This window comes from Schistocerca nitens, chromosome 6 (assembly GCF_023898315.1).
Source record: "Schistocerca nitens isolate TAMUIC-IGC-003100 chromosome 6, iqSchNite1.1, whole genome shotgun sequence".
Classification (NCBI taxonomy): Eukaryota; Metazoa; Arthropoda; class Insecta; order Orthoptera; family Acrididae; genus Schistocerca; species Schistocerca nitens.
In genome coordinates this window covers 53,961,381-53,978,835 of record NC_064619.1, presented here as the reverse complement: position 1 = coordinate 53,978,835, position 17,455 = coordinate 53,961,381, and the positions used below count along the sequence as shown (strand labels likewise).

The following is a 17,455-nucleotide window of genomic DNA, read 5'->3' as shown; positions in this document are numbered from 1 at the left end:
AATTAGCGAAACACACAGATTCATACTACCAGAGTGGAAATACACGACTAACGGGAATAACAAGTAAGAAAGATTACGTATTATCTTCTCAGTGTATCCAAGAAAATGAAATTTTGACAGAAAATTTTTGCCAGATCGGTACACTACTAAGGGCCTGCTGCAGAGCCCTTGCTTAGCAGCCGCTTAAGTTCTATTATGAAAACTAGTTGTACGAACATATAATAACGTCTAACCGGGGAATAAAAGTGGGATAACTAAACGGTGGTTGTGGCAGGTTTAGTGAGGTTAACCAGAGAATAAGGTTTGACAATTTGACAATGGCAAGAATAGTTACAGAATTAGTGATAACAAGATTGTTTGTTAGAACGAAGAAGGAGAAGAAACGGGGACATCACACAAATTATGGAAAAATATGACGATACCAATTTTGTGCAAAAATTTCATACTACTGACTACTTTCCGATCTCATGTTGAGAACCTGAAATGTGAAACTCTTTCCTGACATAAAACTTTTTGCTTGTACTGGGCCTAACAGGCTTTCGGTATTGGTACTTCGTGAATTATATTCTCTCGTGTTATTTACGTAAATAAGGTAGATAAAAATGACCATTTGTGCCAAAGCAGTCTCGCTATTTGGCGTGTGTTACAATTGGTGCAACAGTACAAAAGCCTGTTTCCTTTGATCTAGCAGACAGTGACAAAATAGACGTAATCAAATCGAGAAACCACATCAGTCTTGGGTACTATTCGTATCAACAGCTTTTTCACTATTAGACAACGACATTTTGATCTTTCATGTAGCAAAACGTTTGACGAAGTTGATGAGGTAATAGATTCTTTCACAGAAAGGAAAGCACGCCGTATAAACCTGTAGTAAGATAAGAGAGAAAAAAATGCTGTGACCCAAGGATTGAAGAAATATGTACTGTCTTGCTTGTCCCTTGTCTTTATTGGTTTTGTGTTTCCTATATTTAATTTTATGTCACACAAAAGAGAAACTTATAAGCTACTAGGCAATATAAATTCACTAGACGCCTTCCTGAGAGACAATCTCCATTCTTTCCAAATTAATAATATAAGTGTAGACTAGGTTGGCTCGAATTCAAAGAAATAGTATCGGCAGCAATTGGAAGATTTACACCAAATAAATTAACAAACGACGGAACTGATTCTCCTTGATACTCAACACGGGTCAGAACACTGTTGCAGGAACAATTAAACATGTCAAATTTAAACAGGCGCAAAATCTTCAAGATTGGCGATATTTTACACAAGCCCGAAATTTAGCGCGGACTTAAATGCGCGAAGCATATAACAGTTTCCACAACGAAACTTTGTCTCGAAACCTGGCAGAAAATTCAAAGAGATTTTGGTCGTGAAGTATGTTACCGGCAAGAAACAACCAATGCCTTGTCTGCGCAATAACAATGGATATACTATCGAAGACAGTGCTGTAGAAGTAAATGCCCTCGGAGTAGTGAAGCTACTTAAATCGCTTAATAAAAGCAAGTCTTCTGGTCCAGACTGTATACCAATTAGGTTCCTTTCCGAGTATGCTGATGCATTAGCTCCATACTTAACAATCGTACCCAAAGACTAGAAAGTTCACAGGTCACACCAATATTCAAGAAATGTAGTAGGAGTAATCCACTTAATTACAGGCCCATATGATTAACGTCGATATGCAGCAGGATTCTGGAACATATATTGTGTTCGAACATAATGAACTGCATCGAAGAAAACGGTCTATTGACACACAGCCAACATGGGTTTAGAAAACATCGTTCTTGTATAACACAACTAGCTCTTTCTTCGCATGAAGTGTTGAGTGCTATTTACAAGGGATTTCAGATCGATTCCGTATTTCTGGATTTCCGGAAGGTTTTTGACACTGTACCACACAAGTGGCTTGTAGTGAAATTGCGTGCTTATGGAATATCGTCTCAGTTATGTGACTGGATTTGTGACTTCCTGTCAGAGACGTCACAGTTCAGAAAGTCATCGAGTAAAAGGGTAGTGATTTCTGGCGTTCCCAAGGTAGTGTTATAGGCCCTTTGCTGTTCCTTATCTATATAAACGATTTGGGAGACAACCTGAGCAGCCGTCTTGGGTTGTTTGCAGATGACGCTGTCGTTTATCGATTAATAAAGTCGTCAGAAGATGAAAACAAATTGCAAAACGATTTAGAAAAGATATCTGAATGGCGCGAAAATTAACAGTTGGCCCAAAATAACGAAAAGTGTGAGGTCATCCACATGAGTGCTAAAATAAATTCGTTAAACTTCGGTTACACGATAAATCAGTTAAATCTGAAGGCCGTAAATTCAACTATATACCTATGAATTACAATTACGAACAATTAAAAAATGTTCAAATGTGTGTGAAGTCTTATGGGACTTAACTGCTAAGGTCATCAGTCCCTAAGCTTACACACTACTTAACCTAAATTATCCTAAGGACAAGCACACACACCCATGCCCGAAGAAGGACTCGAACCTCCGCCGGGGTCAGCCGCACAGTCCATGACTGCAGCGACTTAGACCGCTCGGCGAACAACTAAAATTGAAAGGAGCACATAGAAAATGTTGTGGGGAAGCCTAACCAAAGACTGAGTTTTATTGGCAGGACACTTAGAAAACGTGACAGATCTACTAAGCAGACTCCCTACGCTACGCTTGTCCGTCCTCTTTTAGAATACTTACGCGGTGTGGGATCCTTACCAGATAGGACTGACGGAATATATCGAAAAAGTCCAAAGAAGGGCAGCACGTTTTGTATTATCGCGAAATATGGGATAGAGTGTCACTGAAATGATACAGGATTTGGGCTGGACATCATTAAAAGAAAGGCGTTTTTCGTTGCGACGGAATCTTCTCACGAAATTCCAATCACCAACTTTCTCCTCCGAATGCGAAAATATTTTGTTGACACCGACCTACATAGGGAGAACGATCTCCACGATAAAATAAGGGAAATCAGAGCTCGTACGGAAAGATATAGGTGTTCGTTCTTCTCGCACGCTATGCGAGATTGGAATAATAGAGAATAGTGGAGGTGGTTCGATGAACCCTCTGCCAGGCACTTAAATGTGATTTGCAGAATGTCCGTGTAGATGTAGAAAGAGTGTAAATTTTCTGAAGAGTTCTTATGCTCTCGGTCACAAATAATCCTACCCAGTATTAATTGTGAGGGTTTTTTTCTGTTAAAAGTGGTAGGATGTCAAACCGGTCTGCTGGGGGCAGGACAGACACCACAGGTCATTTTTATTTCCGCTGTCCTGAATACAAGTTTAATGGCCTCCTTTACAAAATTTACACGTTTGAATTCCACAGAGCTAAATACAGTAACAAGCAATAGAAGAATGCTGTGTGGAGATATACGTAAGGCCAAATATCATGTCTTACATTTCCTCGAAAGTATATGTTTTATATATCAAGCTCTTCAGAAATATGTGCGCTACAAAATGACCATATTTTTGAAAAATAGTTTTCTTTTTTTTTTTTTAGATTTTTGATGTTCTATCTCAAACGCGCGAGGAGGACGGGGGCGGCGCCACTATCAAGTTTTTGCCCCGGTTAGGAAATATCGTAGATCCGGAGCTGATTGCGCTATACTGTTTACAGAAAAACATCACTCATGCGTGCTAATCCTTGTAAGTCTGTAGCCCTGGATGCGTGTCTTTTGTTGACTTGCTTCATACACACTGAATTTCGGCCTAGCTGCTACGACATGGGTTTGGCAACAGTGCTAACCCGTCACGAAACCACAAACCTCAGAGAAGCTCAAATTATCACGACCATAAAGTTGCCGTAGTTTTTGAACCATTTCATACAACCTGCTATTGGAAAGCAGTAAAAGACGGAGACAGCTAGGGTCGGGTAACTGTCTTGCCTAGCGACAGAGAGCAAAACAACGTAGGCAAACCCAATTTGCGCTAATTTCACAGGAGTGAGCGAATGGTTGTTGCTGCCGACGCTGCTGCAGATGTTGCAATAGGTCAGGGCTTAACAACTGGCCGGTTTTGAGCACGAGTACTCGCGTCTGCTCAGGCACCTGCTCGCGAGCAGCTGTAAGGTCGCGGAGTGGGGAGGGAGGGGAAATGCGCGCGCACGTTTGAATAGGGCCGCAGCGTGCCTATTGAATTCGCGCCGACTGTGTAACGTTTAAAGTACTACGATCAGCTCGTAACAGTCACTTCGCTGGTTAAGAATCATGTGAAGTCGCCGTTGTGTAACCCCAACCATGCTTTCGCAGTTCAACCCCCATTGGGAGGAATTGTATCTGTTTACTGAAAAAGATGGTGTTGCAAAATGATTAGTATGTCACAAAACGCTGAATTCTTTTAAGAAATTTAATTTGCAGCGACATTATATGTCGTACCACGCGAAAGACTACGGACGTGGAAAATGTGATTGACCAGATCGTGCACAGGAAGTTATTAAACTTAAAAGGAAGCTATCCGAAGTAGATCTGGACGACGAAGAAAAATCAACTGAGGCAGCTCTCAGAGTGAGTTACAAAATTGCTTTATTTTTAGCAAAATCCCTGCGCCCCTTCACTGATGGCGATTTAATAAAAGATGGTTTTGTAGTTGCAGCGGAACATTTGTGTCTATCTCAAGCTGAACAGTTTCGGATTGTGCCATTATCTGACATGACCATTATGCGTCGCATACAGGACATGGCAGACGACGTCCAGAGCCAGTTTGCAAATATCTGTAAAGATTTTATGGCGTATTCTCTAGCTCTAGACGAAAGTGTTGATATCACTGGAACAGCGCAGCTTGCCATATTTATTAGAGGTGTTAATAGAGATCTTCAGGTGAGGGAGGAGCTCCTCGATGTAGTAGCCATGAAGAACACTACAACCGGAGGTGATATTTTAAGTAGTGTTGAAGAAAGTGTTGAAAATATAGGATTGTCGTGGAATTCTTGAGTTTCAGTGTCTACAGATGGTAGAGACATACACTAAGCTAATAAAATTATGAGGCACGTGTACATTCTCCTTTATTTGTTTCATTTGTCGCAGTAATAATTCGTGAGTGATATCCCTGCAGGTGGCCGCGGATTTACATCGACTGGCGGCAGCTGTTGTGTACCCCACGTGACTCTCCCCACTCTCCGCTCTGGTCCGATAGTGGGGGTAGCGTGCTCGCGCTGCTTCGTGCTCGCGCCTTGCTGCTCACAGCTTGCTCCGCGAGCACGTATGTTGTGAAGCCCTGCAATAGGTGAATGAACTGCCGTTGACGATGTAGTTCCATCTGGTGCTGCCACAACCTCAAAAACTCAGGATCCATGATTGCACAATGAGTAATATCCTCGTCGCCAATTTACTACCCTACTAGGCACGGGTAGAAAAACACGGGGCTACGGTGACCGGTAGAACAAATGACAGTACGGAGTGGATGGCAACAATTAAGTCCACATAGAGAACGACGGGGGTAGAATCAGAGGCCAGAAAACAGCAAGGATGTCGGAAGCGTTCGAGAACAGTCGAGCCTGAACTGTGAAAGGGAGAAAACCATAAAAAAGCAATAGTCGAACGCTGTATCATGTGGCGCAGTGTGATGGCAACGCGAGATAATAGACAAGTGGCAGTAGGTGTCCTCGCGCTCGTATTTACGCGCAGAATTCGAGATGGTGCATACACTGTACTCTACGTGCGCTTTCTGCAGAGTATGTACTTACCAGCAGCACGCTAACCACTTTAGTTTGCTGTGATGTTCCGAGTTGCAAGCGAGTTTTCTTGTTTCAAATATTGTCGTGAAGCTGTCAACGATGCGTTCCTGTGGCACCGTAGTCTGTCCGATAACGTGTGTTCAGGTTGTCCCGCAGATGCGTGCGGTAGGGGTACAGGAACCGTACAGCTAATCGAAGTGCCACTGGTAAGGCAAATCGTGAGTCCACATACGGGGAATGTCGCTTTTAGGAAATTATGTTGTATTTAAAAGAAAGCGGGTTACTCCAGATTTTGTTATCAACCTTGCTATTATTGAAGCATGCAAAGATACTTTGCCAAAGAGTATTAGTATTAATTTACAGACGCCGTGAACTGAAGCAGTAAACACAGTTCTCAAAAATATTTCGCAATGACATCAACTGAAAGTATGGAATTCTTTATTTATTTATCAAAATAACTGCTGGTATCGGTAGTGTGAACAAGAATCGGTAAATCTTTGGAGGTGCAGTGTTTGGAATGTGCAGACGATGGTTTGGTTGATTTTGGATAAAGTGTTTTTACTTCAGCAGCGTTCCTGATCATTCAAGTTAATGACTACACTTAAATCATCTTGCCACTGTGAGGAATAGGCTAATTACTACCCGACACGAGATTGCAAAATGTATGCCTGCCCGGTAGCTGCAAAACAGATGGGAAATATTACAAGACCACTGTCAAACATTTTTGGGAAGAACTACAACTAGAGCATCAGTTGCATGGCGGGTCTGTTCACTCAAAACACCTGCAACGATCATTCACTACGTTTCAGAAAGTTGGCATCATATTCAACCTTCAATGATCGGTATCACGAATTGCTGGAAATCCTACCCAAAGATTATGCGATCTATATAACAGTGGCAATTTGAAATTTCATATTGTTGTTACATCGAAAGGATACATGGAAAGAAAACGGAGATTTCTGGCCACGTAGCTGACTTGGGGTTGCCCAGCTGGATTGAAAATCATATTATTGTGCGCGGAATGAGTCATTTGTGTTGCATTAGCCATCTCCACAAGGTGCTGCGACCAATAACACTGAATGCCAAGAAAAAGTATGCACATTATTTATTTATCTTCTGCTTGCGTTTTCATTCTTATTTTTGGTTGCAGTAAGCTTGTTTCAGAAAACCAGAAATTCTGTATATACTGTTAATCTTCGTAATCTTTTCCATCATCTTCAATTTCCACCTCAAAGTAGAAAAAAAATTGTTATTTGCGACCCTACTTGCTGACTTCCTCGGTTTCGCAGTTAAATGACGCACCGTCCGATTCAGACTTTTCGTTAGATATTATTGTTTACGACCGTGTTGCAATTCTTCAGGCGACACAAATGCGCCCCATTCATAACAGCTGCGTGACCAAGATTTCTTGTTTGTTCTAAATTCTTTTACATTAACATTTGACGATATTTGGTAAGGTAGCGTGCCCGAGTGGTCAAAGGGGCTCGTATAAAGCGCCAATCCGAAAGGCTGTGGGTTCGAATTCCACTGCTGCCCCAAAGTTTTAATTGGACCAGTTCTGCACTAGCATCTGGAGCAAGTAGTAGGATCCCCTGTGTAGTATTTGGACGTAAAACTTGGTGCATTCTGCGGCCATTAGCTTCAGAAAGGCATAAAGTAGATAATGTTCGAGTGAACATAGTCTACACTTGTCAAGTGGACAGTATTCCAAATAACGTGAACAAATTATTTTGCAGGTTTCTTGATTAATTTACATTTCCCATTGTTTACACCAATGAGGAATTTTCTCAAGATCCCTGTGTAAATGAACAGACTTGTAACAGGTTTTCACAAATGTTGGAAATATCAGTGAAGGGGGTCAGATGATTAGGGTAAGACTGTTGAAAAATGGGGCTATTTATACCTGAGCAGTCTGATTCTTGATGCCGATCATGTCTCTTTTTTTTTTTGTATGTGTATAGGAAATCCCTGTTAATAGGTATCTAAGTAACACTCACATGTAGAAGACCAAAATTACAGTACTGTTTTATTATTGGTATTAAGTTTCATTTTATGTATGCCATTACCATACTGTACAATCTATTCTACTTTCATTTCATGGTATCATTTCATCATCATTCAACGTCGAGAAACAGAAGAAAAATTAACAAAAATATAATCAATATTGATCATTTCAGTAAAGGTGTTTTTATATACTACTTCATTCAAAACATGTCATTAGAAAATGAAGAAATAAGGATTGAACAGAAACTTGGAATGGCTAAATTACATTTTATAACTGTATTTTAATAATACTGAAAAAATTGAAAATTATGTTTCATGTGGAATATTCTGAAACAGGGCTCAAAGCACAATCATACGTCACATAGTTTGCATGTGAAACTAGTCTAACAATTCGCTGTGTGTCGTCATTTCAGCACTTTAAATAATTGTAGATGTAAGTTTGTTATGATGCCACTGCACACAACACTTTTAATAAAGTACGGATCACAAAATCCTCAGCAGAATGAAAATGCCCCACAGAATGAATGGCAGGTACAAACACACAGCAGGAATTGATGAAAACTAAATTACACAATCCCACCTGTTCGCAGGCATGTGCTGTTGGTAGCTGTGTTCCGCATTTTGTGACGAGAGTTTACAGGCCATACTGACATGAAATTATTGGGAGTGTTTTGATGTTTATAACTGGTTTTGTACTGCTTTAGTTAATGTAAACTGATATTACAAGTACAATAAGTAAATAACCCAGTCAGATACAATGGATATATTCTGATGGGACTCACTTGTGTTTTGTCGTAAATTAAAAAAAATGTATGTATTATAGTACACAACTTTGTCTTTAGTTGCTTTGGTAATATTCTCCTGAATATTAAATCCTTTGGCACAATTGTTCATATTTTTGGCAGGAAAGGATTAAAGGGGTACTAACTGTGGTTGTTAGATGTGCACATACAGTAAGTAATTTTATCACTATATCTTTTTTCCCCAATCACTAAAACTTAATAGGTCATATTTATTAATATTTCAGACAGGGAAAGTTAGACAAATAAAATACATTCACTCATTGTGGATGTGAGCAGTGTTGATCATTTGCAGAAATTTAAAGTTGTGTGCCAAACTAGTTCTCAAACACAGCTGCTGGTTTGTAGCTCCTTCTTTGTTCCTTCCACAGTTTTAAATTGTTAAAGAGGATCAAGGTGGCATCTCTTCCACCAAAAGTAAAATTTTTCTCATCGCAAATTATCCCACTGAAAATGTGGTAATATCCAACTCTCTTCCTTGTATTGTATCCCAGACATCCACAACTCCATGTGCACACCTCTGTGGAGTTTGGAAGGAATTGAGCTTTGAACTGAACTGTAGCTAATGTGACTCATTCAGAAATATAATAGGTTTGATATCCAGATTTCAGAACCAGCTTTTAACTTATCGTAAATTATCAGTGAGATGTTACATTTGTGTATTTGTTCCTTCTCTTATAGTTTTCTCACGCTCTCAGTTACATGCTAGTCTCTCTTTTTCTCACCTCTGCACAATCTTAGAATGTGACACTCTATGTTCTGTGACGGCAGGTGACTGCAAGACATGTGCCGGCTGCGAAGAGGCCAACGCCAGTGACTGGCCACGCTGCTGCCAGCATGGGGGCTACTGCTGCTACGAGCTGGTCGCCGCCTGCAACTCCTGTAACATCACAGTCTTGCAGCCATTCTGCAGCAAACACCTCAAACGGTGCTTCGAATCCAACTGAAGTTGTGCTTCAAAAAGCCGCTAAATAGGCAGGAGGGTGACAAATTGGAAGCTAGTCACTAGGTGTCATGCAGTTGATTACACATTCGTGCACCAGACTGCTGTAGGACTGCTGTAGAGGTTCTCCTATTTTTAATTTGAATATTTAGTTCTTTCCATAGCCATCAATTAAATTTCAAAGGTTACAGTATTACAACTTACATATTGTAAGAGTAAATATTCTGTGTACAAATAAACCATCATTACAGGAAAGAGACTTAAATTTGCCTACCACCTGACTCACATGTATCATGTCTCATATCAGCCTTATTGATTGTATCCACAGATGGCAGGCCCGCTATCTTTTGTACTTGCTATCAGTCACTAATATTCATGAATGCAGAAGTATTTGTGTGTAATTTAATACACTTTTGTGGTTGTTCATTAACAGTTAAGAATTAAATATATTCTCCAAAGTAACTAACTGTAAACAACATTGTGCTGAATAAATATTTACAAAGTTTTTTGTTTCAATTTACTACTGTAATCACACTAAATGCATGTTATAACAGCCATATTACATACTTCTGGGGCTAATCTGTGAAACAGCAGACGGCAAACCAGATCACCACATGCAGCATTTTTCTAATGTAGCACTGGACACAGACTCGGGAGAAGCAATAGTCATTTTTCCATCATTTCACATACATTCAGCCTGCAGCTATTCCAAATCACTGTGAGACTTGTCTCTTACTGTTTCATGATTTAATGAGGTTCAGTTGAGTGGGTTATCAGTGCCCGAACTTTTACTGACTATCACACTTGTGTGCACATTTGTTATTCAAGCACGTCTCATTTACAATGTGAAAATTGTCCTTATATAAAATATATTCTAAATGCACATAGATGAGACATTGTACAGTACTGAAACGTTCATCGGCAGTGATGTGTTGATTACTTTCAACGTTTTGAAGGACCAAGCCACCCTGGCAATACTCTTAAAAAATGTTCAAATGTATGTGAATTCTTAAGGGACCAAACTGCTGAGGTCATCGGTCCCTAGACTTACTTAAACTAAATTATGCTCAGAACAACACACACACCCATGCCCAAGGGAGGACTTGAACCTCCAGTGGGAGGGGCCACACAATCCATGATATGACGCTTCTAACCATGCGGCTCAATAGTCTTAATTTTAGTCCCTATCTGTATACATAAATGTTGCAGAAGAGTGTGAACATTAGTACTTGCACCAAACTTCTCTCAGTTAAACTGTATCAAGCCACCAGGTAACTGAAAGATTGCTCTAATCTTCATAGGTCAAAAACAGTATTTTAAAATGTGGTGTACAAATGTTTGTGTATCTGTATAAATAGTAGTTATAATAGGGAAACATTCCACATAGGAAAAATATATCTAAAAACAAAGATGATGTGACTTATCAAATGAAAGTGCTGGCAGGTCGACAGACACACAAACGAACACAAACATACACACAAAATTCAAGCTTTCGCAACAAACTGTTGCCTCATCAGGAAAGAGGGAAGGAGAGGAAAAGACGAAAGGATATGGGTTTTAAGGGAGAAGGTAAGGAGTCATTCCAATCCTGGGAGCGGAAAGACTTACCTTAGGGGGAAAAAAGGACGGGTATACACTCGCACACACACATATCCATCCACACATATACAGACACAAGCAGACATCTCACAAGCAGACATATTTAAAGACCAATATGGTGCTGTATGCAGCTTTATGTGCCCCACACTTCCACACTGGATAAACGGCAACATCAGGCGTTTACCCAGACTGCACACAGTAAGAAAACTAGTCTGCAACTGTGCGGTGTCCCGGCCAGATGCTAGTTGGCCTTTAAATATGTCTGCTTGTGAGATGTCTGCTTGTGTCTGTATATGTGTGGATGGATATGTGTGTGTGTGCGAGTGTATACCCGTGTGTGCGAGTGTATACCCGTCCTTTTTTCCCCCTAAGGTAAGTCTTTCCGCTCCCGGGATTGGAATGACTCCTTACCTTCTCCCTTAAAACCCATATCCTTTCGTCTTTCCCTCTCCTTCCCTCTTTCCTGATGAGGCAACAGTTTGTTGCGAAAGCTTGAATTTTGTGTGTATGTTTGTGTTCGTTTGTGTGTCTGTCGACCTGCCAGCACTTTCATTTGGTAAGTCACATCATTTTTGTTTTTAGATATATGTATAAATAGTAGCGCTTACAACTAGCATCTGGCCGGGACACCGCACAGTTGCAGACTAGTTTTCTTACTGTGTGCAGTCTGGGTAAACTCCTGATGTTGCCGTTTACCCAGTGTGGAAGTGTGGGGCACATAAAGCTCCATACAGCACCGGTACAAAGTAGTCCAGGTCTTCTGACTTGAGTAGATAGTTATGCAAGGGCATCTTTATCATGGTTGAGGGATATGGTAAACTTTTGTAGTTGCTGCTCACTGCTCGTCACCTCTTACCACTTATTCTCCCACTGTTTCAAGAACACCATACTGTAGAGCAAGGAGATTGCATACAAGAGACTTACAAGCGTCTTTGGTTGCATTATTCATTGACTTTTGGTTTTCACACCCATGTGGCCAAGTACTGAGCAGAACTATATTTGCTTCCCTTGCCTCTCTGATTTAATAACTTCATATACAATATCTTGACCTGCTACTCATCTGGTCACAAATACTAAATAGCCTTAAAATTGCTCTGTGAATCATAGCAAACAAGAAACTTCTTGCAGATTAAATTTCATGCACTCCTGTACCTTCAGAATGAACACAGCTCAAAGTACTGTGAATTCTCCCAGAAGGGAAATTCTAATTCTGCAAAAACATCTAAGCAGTTTAGTGAGGTGCTTATGCTTAACTCTGTACGGGTGTAGTATTATAAAGTTGCAGTGCCTGTACTGGAATATACCCTTCTTTTTTTTTTTAGTTTTGAACTACTGGATGCTTAATTTTCCACATTCAACATAACTCTTAGGCATCTGAGCAATACTAACCTTTATTGCAGCCACATTTGCACTTAGAATCATTGCAAATCTCAGGAAGAGACAAATCAGTAAGTTGGCATATTTTGCGTATTTTCATTCAATAATGTCATATGGCATAATGTTCTGGGGTAACTCATCTTTAAGAAAGAAAGTCTTCATCGTGCAAAAAACATGCTGTGAGAATAATACGTGGTGCTCACCCATGATCACCTTGAAGACATCAGTTTAAGGAGTTGGGCATTCTGACTACTGCTTCACAGTATAGTTATTCCCTCTTGAAGGCTGCTGTAAATAATCCATTACGGATCAAGAGGAACAATGAGGTACATAATTTCAACACCAGAAGGAAAAATGATAGTCACTGCTCCACATTAAGGTTGTCTTCAGTACAAAAATGGATGCACAATGCTGCAACAAAAATTTTTGATAATTTACCTAGTGATATGAAATGTCTGACAGACAGTAAAGTAAAATTTGATAACAAACTGAGAAAGTTTCTCCTTGACAATCTTCTATTAGAAGAATTTCTATTATTGTAATGTGTAAAATATATGGGCAGGAATTACTAACTCACATCTGTTATATCTTTTTTTCTCATTTTGAAAAAAGAAAGGCATTAAATGTGTTCAGAATGTAGCTGCATGTACAAATTACTTTGTGATGTGGATGTATAATGACTCATTCCACATCATTACAATCTATCAGGCAAAAGGATCATGGAACAAGTAACTAACTGCAAGGTGTTGAGTGTTAAAAAAAGTGTTCCGTATTTTAGTACCGTAAGAGCTCTGAGCACTTGTATATCTTCACTACTGTGAAACACATCTCTTCTACTGCTAGCTCTCTGCTATTATGACAGACCAACAGAATGCAGTAACCAAATGAGGACATAGTCCTCCATTTTTGTCCATGGATACGGCATGCAGTAAACATCTGTTAGTGCTGTTACTGTAAACCATATTCACAGTTCAGGTAGCTACTGTGTGTACATCAGTACTAATGGAACCAGTTTGAGTTATGATAAGTTTGTGAAATACTTTTGCGTTGTAATTGTATCTTTGCACTTACCACCATAATGGAAGTCAATTGTTCCACATGGGAAATCGCAGAAATGAACTTCTGTTATAGTCTGGCAAATGGAAACAACTGTCAAACAAAAGCAGACTGTGTTAGAAGCTCTGCTGTTTCACAGTAACATAATAATGTGTTCTCATTTGTTTACTGCATTCTGCTGGTCGTTCATGATAACAAAGAGTTTGCAGTAAAATAAATGTTTTTCACAGTAGTGAAGATGAACATGTGCTAATAGCTGTTAGGTATCCATTTTAAAGTACATGTTTCCTGGACGTTTTTATTGTGTTTTGATCCATATTGCCACCTCTTAAAATAAGGAATACTTTTTTAACACTATGTATATGAAAAAAGTTATTGTTGCTCAGATGCTTAAGAATTCTGTTGAATGTGGGCAGTTAAGGAGCCAGTGGTTCAAAAATCGCTTACTAGCATATTTTTCACAATTTCATCTTGTGTTTTTGTTTCAGTGACAGATGTGTTTAAGAATGTTACACTGGATTCTGTCTGCTGGTACATCATCAGTCCTACCACTTATCTGTTCAGATATACCTTATAAATAAATTTTGTTTACTATGTGACAGTGCAGAATTCGAAGAAAGAGTTTCTAGGAAACAACAAACACTACTCTTCAACAATGTTTGGGGTTTCATGAATGGTTTGGGTTCAACGTTCTATGACCAATGTCATTAGATATGAGCCATAACTAAATGGATTGGTGTGAGAAAAAGGGAAAAAAGGATGAGACATTAAAGGGAGCATCCCAGCATGTGCATTAAGTGATTAGGGAATTCTAAAAAATGTCAATCAGCATGGGTGGATGGTGATCTGAACCCCACACAGTTTAGAGCAATGTGTTAAATAACTTAAAAGTAATGAATTATGAATGCTTCCTTTTGAATATTTTGCTGTATCGATAACATTTACATACAATGGTGATGAAAAGGGTAGCAGAAAGTGGAAAACTGGGACTAAATGCAGAAAGTGAAGGTGAACAGGAAAGAATATAATAACACACAGAGTGTCACACAAATGTCACATTGTCCAGCAGGGTGCACTGACTATATTAGCTATCAAGCCATTACTTCCTAGAAGGATCTTTACCTGCCACAGTAAGACATAACAGATGGGTGGTTCCTGCAGAACAGTTGATATGTTTAACATAAAGAAAACAGTTGTTGAACCAGTAATAGATTAGGTAGATTAGGCTACACACATTTCTCTCACCATTCAGTTCACATATTGATCCACAAAGCTTACAGTGTTGGAGAGGGGGAGGGGAGGGAGGGGGGAGAGAGAGGGGGAGTGGGGCAAAGAGAGGTGGTGGGAGGAGGACCCAAACATGCTTGATATGCCTTTGGAAGTGACTTATAGCTACACCAATACAATTACAAACCAGCATACAGCATTCCAGGAACACTCAGAACCTATTCCAGGTGACTGCATCACTGTTATCATCGAAAACACATTAAATTTCTGATCTGTCTAAGTAACTACAACAGTCCGTACCCAGAGAAAATTTCTGTTTCTTTGTATACTGGGATGTGTAGAACTTGTCTACAATGAATCACTTCTCTCTTAAGCTCTAGTTACCTGTCCTAGATACACTTTCTTCTGACTTTCCCCACATTTTTCATCTTGCTGTAGTGGTCCTCCATACTTGAATACATGTTTGCAGTACCTGGAATCAATCAAGTGTCTGTTCACTATGTAAACTGTAATTGTGTCTCACTTCTGGATACCTACAAATATTTAGTAACAAGAAGAAATTACTAGATCTTACTACAGGAATAAAACCTTCTTGCGCTTCCCACTTTGTCAGTTGGTTAAATATCAATGAACTTTTGGAAGAGTTCCCTTTGCCCACTGTCAAGTGATCACCACTTGCCAATCACCGAGAACTATTGATCCAAAAGTTCATGGCTATTTAACCACATGATTCACCTGAAAGCTTAGGAAAGGTTTATTAGCCTATACTGTCATGGCACCCCTCATCCAACACTTTTTTCCAAGAAAGTGTGTAATGATGCATCTCAGCCCTTAAAATCAGAGACCACACAGTACTAAGTTGTACATTATTAGTAACAGTGTCTGTATACAAAGTAGTCAATTGGTGATACAATAGTTTCTTCCCCTTGAGAATCACAATAAACTGTATCTGACTTTTCTCAGTGTCGCTATTTTTCAGAAAAGAGTCAGTAAGATCAAGAAAGAGACATTACTACCTGTGTTGATGTCATCTGCAAGCATGCAACATTGGTTCAGCAAAACATTTTTATTGAATGGGTAAAAATTAAAAAAAATCTGTGAAATAAGTTACAAAAATTATCTTTATTTAATTGGATGGATAAAAAATCTGCTCACCAAGCTGTGGCAGAACACACACATAAAAGACTGTTGTGAATGGCAAGCTTTCGGAGTGAGTGGCTCCATCTTCAGGCAGAAGGGTTGAAGGGGAAGGAAGAAGGGTGAAGGAAAAGGACTGGAGAGGTCAAGAAAAGGGATAGATTTTGGGAAAGTCGCCCAGAACCGCAGGTCAGGGGAGACTTACCATACGGGATGAGAAGGAAAGACTGATTGTTGGGGACTGCATCAGACGAGATTTGAAAAATAGAGGTCAAAGTCTCTCATGTAAAGTTTGATGAGGACTGTCCCCTTGACATCTGAGTTAGATACGTGCACATCGTGGGGTAAATGACTGCATAGGTCATCATCTATTCCTTCCTGGTCCATGTCACATGCATCTGCACTTTCACATGGAATCTATGCCAGTTTTAGATGGTTTAATGACACTGATGTCACTTTTCTGTTGAGTAAAATTTTAAATATGTCAGTGTCCCATTTTAAAACTTTATATGGGCTTGAATACCCATGGTCTAGGAGTGGCATCTTTGATTAGTAATCAAAACGTCCTCGGCCCCAGGTTCGAAAGCTGCCTCTGCTTAAATTTTGCTTAACAATCAGCATTGGCGGCCAAAGATTTCTGGTTTAAGAAGTCACTCTCATTCTGTGAACAGTCTTGTCAAAGAGGGCGGAGGAGCAGACAGAGGTTCAGGGCACTCTCTTGTCTTTGTTTTGGGAAACTGCCCCTAAAGGAGGAAGAATCAGCAATGGTCAATGGCATGAAGATGCAGAAGGTAATGGAAACAACTGCACTAAAGACACAGAACATGTGGCCTGTAACTGAAAAAGTGTCATGATGATCTCTCCATTGGCAAAAGATTCCAGAATAGTCCCCCATTCGGATCTCTGGGAGGGGACTGCCAATGGGGAGGTGGCCATGAGAAAAAGCATGAATAACCAACAAAAGGATAATGGTCTAAGAGTCAGGGTGTCAAGTGTCAGAAGCTTGAACCTGGTAGAGAAGCTAGAAAATCTGAAAAGGGAAACGCAAAGGCTCAATCTAGATATAGTAAGGGTCAGTGAAGTGAAATGGAAAGAAGACAAGGATTTTTGGTCAGATGAGTATAGGGTAATATCAACAGCAGCGGAAAATGGTATAATGGGAGTAGAATTAGTTACGAATAGGAGGGTAGGGCAGAGAGTGTGTTACTGTGAACAGTTGAGTGATAGGTTTGTTCATACCAGAATCAACAGCAAACCAACACGGACAATAATAGTTCAGATATACACGCCGACATCACAAACTTATCCACCCTCTTGATTAGCTGGCTCCCAAGCTTAAGCTCTGCAGTGTTGTTATAACTTGCCTGCATGTCTTTTGTTTTTTGGGCATTAATTTTCAAACCGACTTTCTTCGCCGCAGATTTCAATTCTTCTAGTTTCTCTTTCATGCTGTTGAGGCTGTGAGATAGAAAACAAAGGTCCTCTGCAAAATCTAGGTCTTCTAGATGTGTTCCATTGCTCCATTTTATTCCTCGCCCTTTATCCTTTGCCTGCACCATTACAAGATTCAGTACTATGTTAAATAGTATCAGTGGGAGCCTGCAGCCTTGCTTGGCTCTTGTTTTCACTGACTT

General features: G+C 39.9%; 1 protein-coding gene across 1 annotated transcript in view; it reads left to right on the top strand.

The window, feature by feature from the left end:
• Positions 1–9,930, top strand: part of LOC126262490 (uncharacterized) — a 243,174-nt gene extending 233,244 nt beyond the window's left edge. Inside the window, exon 4 of the mRNA XM_049959155.1 lies at positions 9,254–9,930. Within this exon, the coding sequence (XP_049815112.1) occupies positions 9,254–9,429 (176 nt within the window). The 3' untranslated portion in view covers positions 9,430–9,930. The remainder of the gene's footprint in view (positions 1–9,253) is intronic.
• The last annotated feature ends 7,525 nt before the right edge of the window (positions 9,931–17,455 follow it).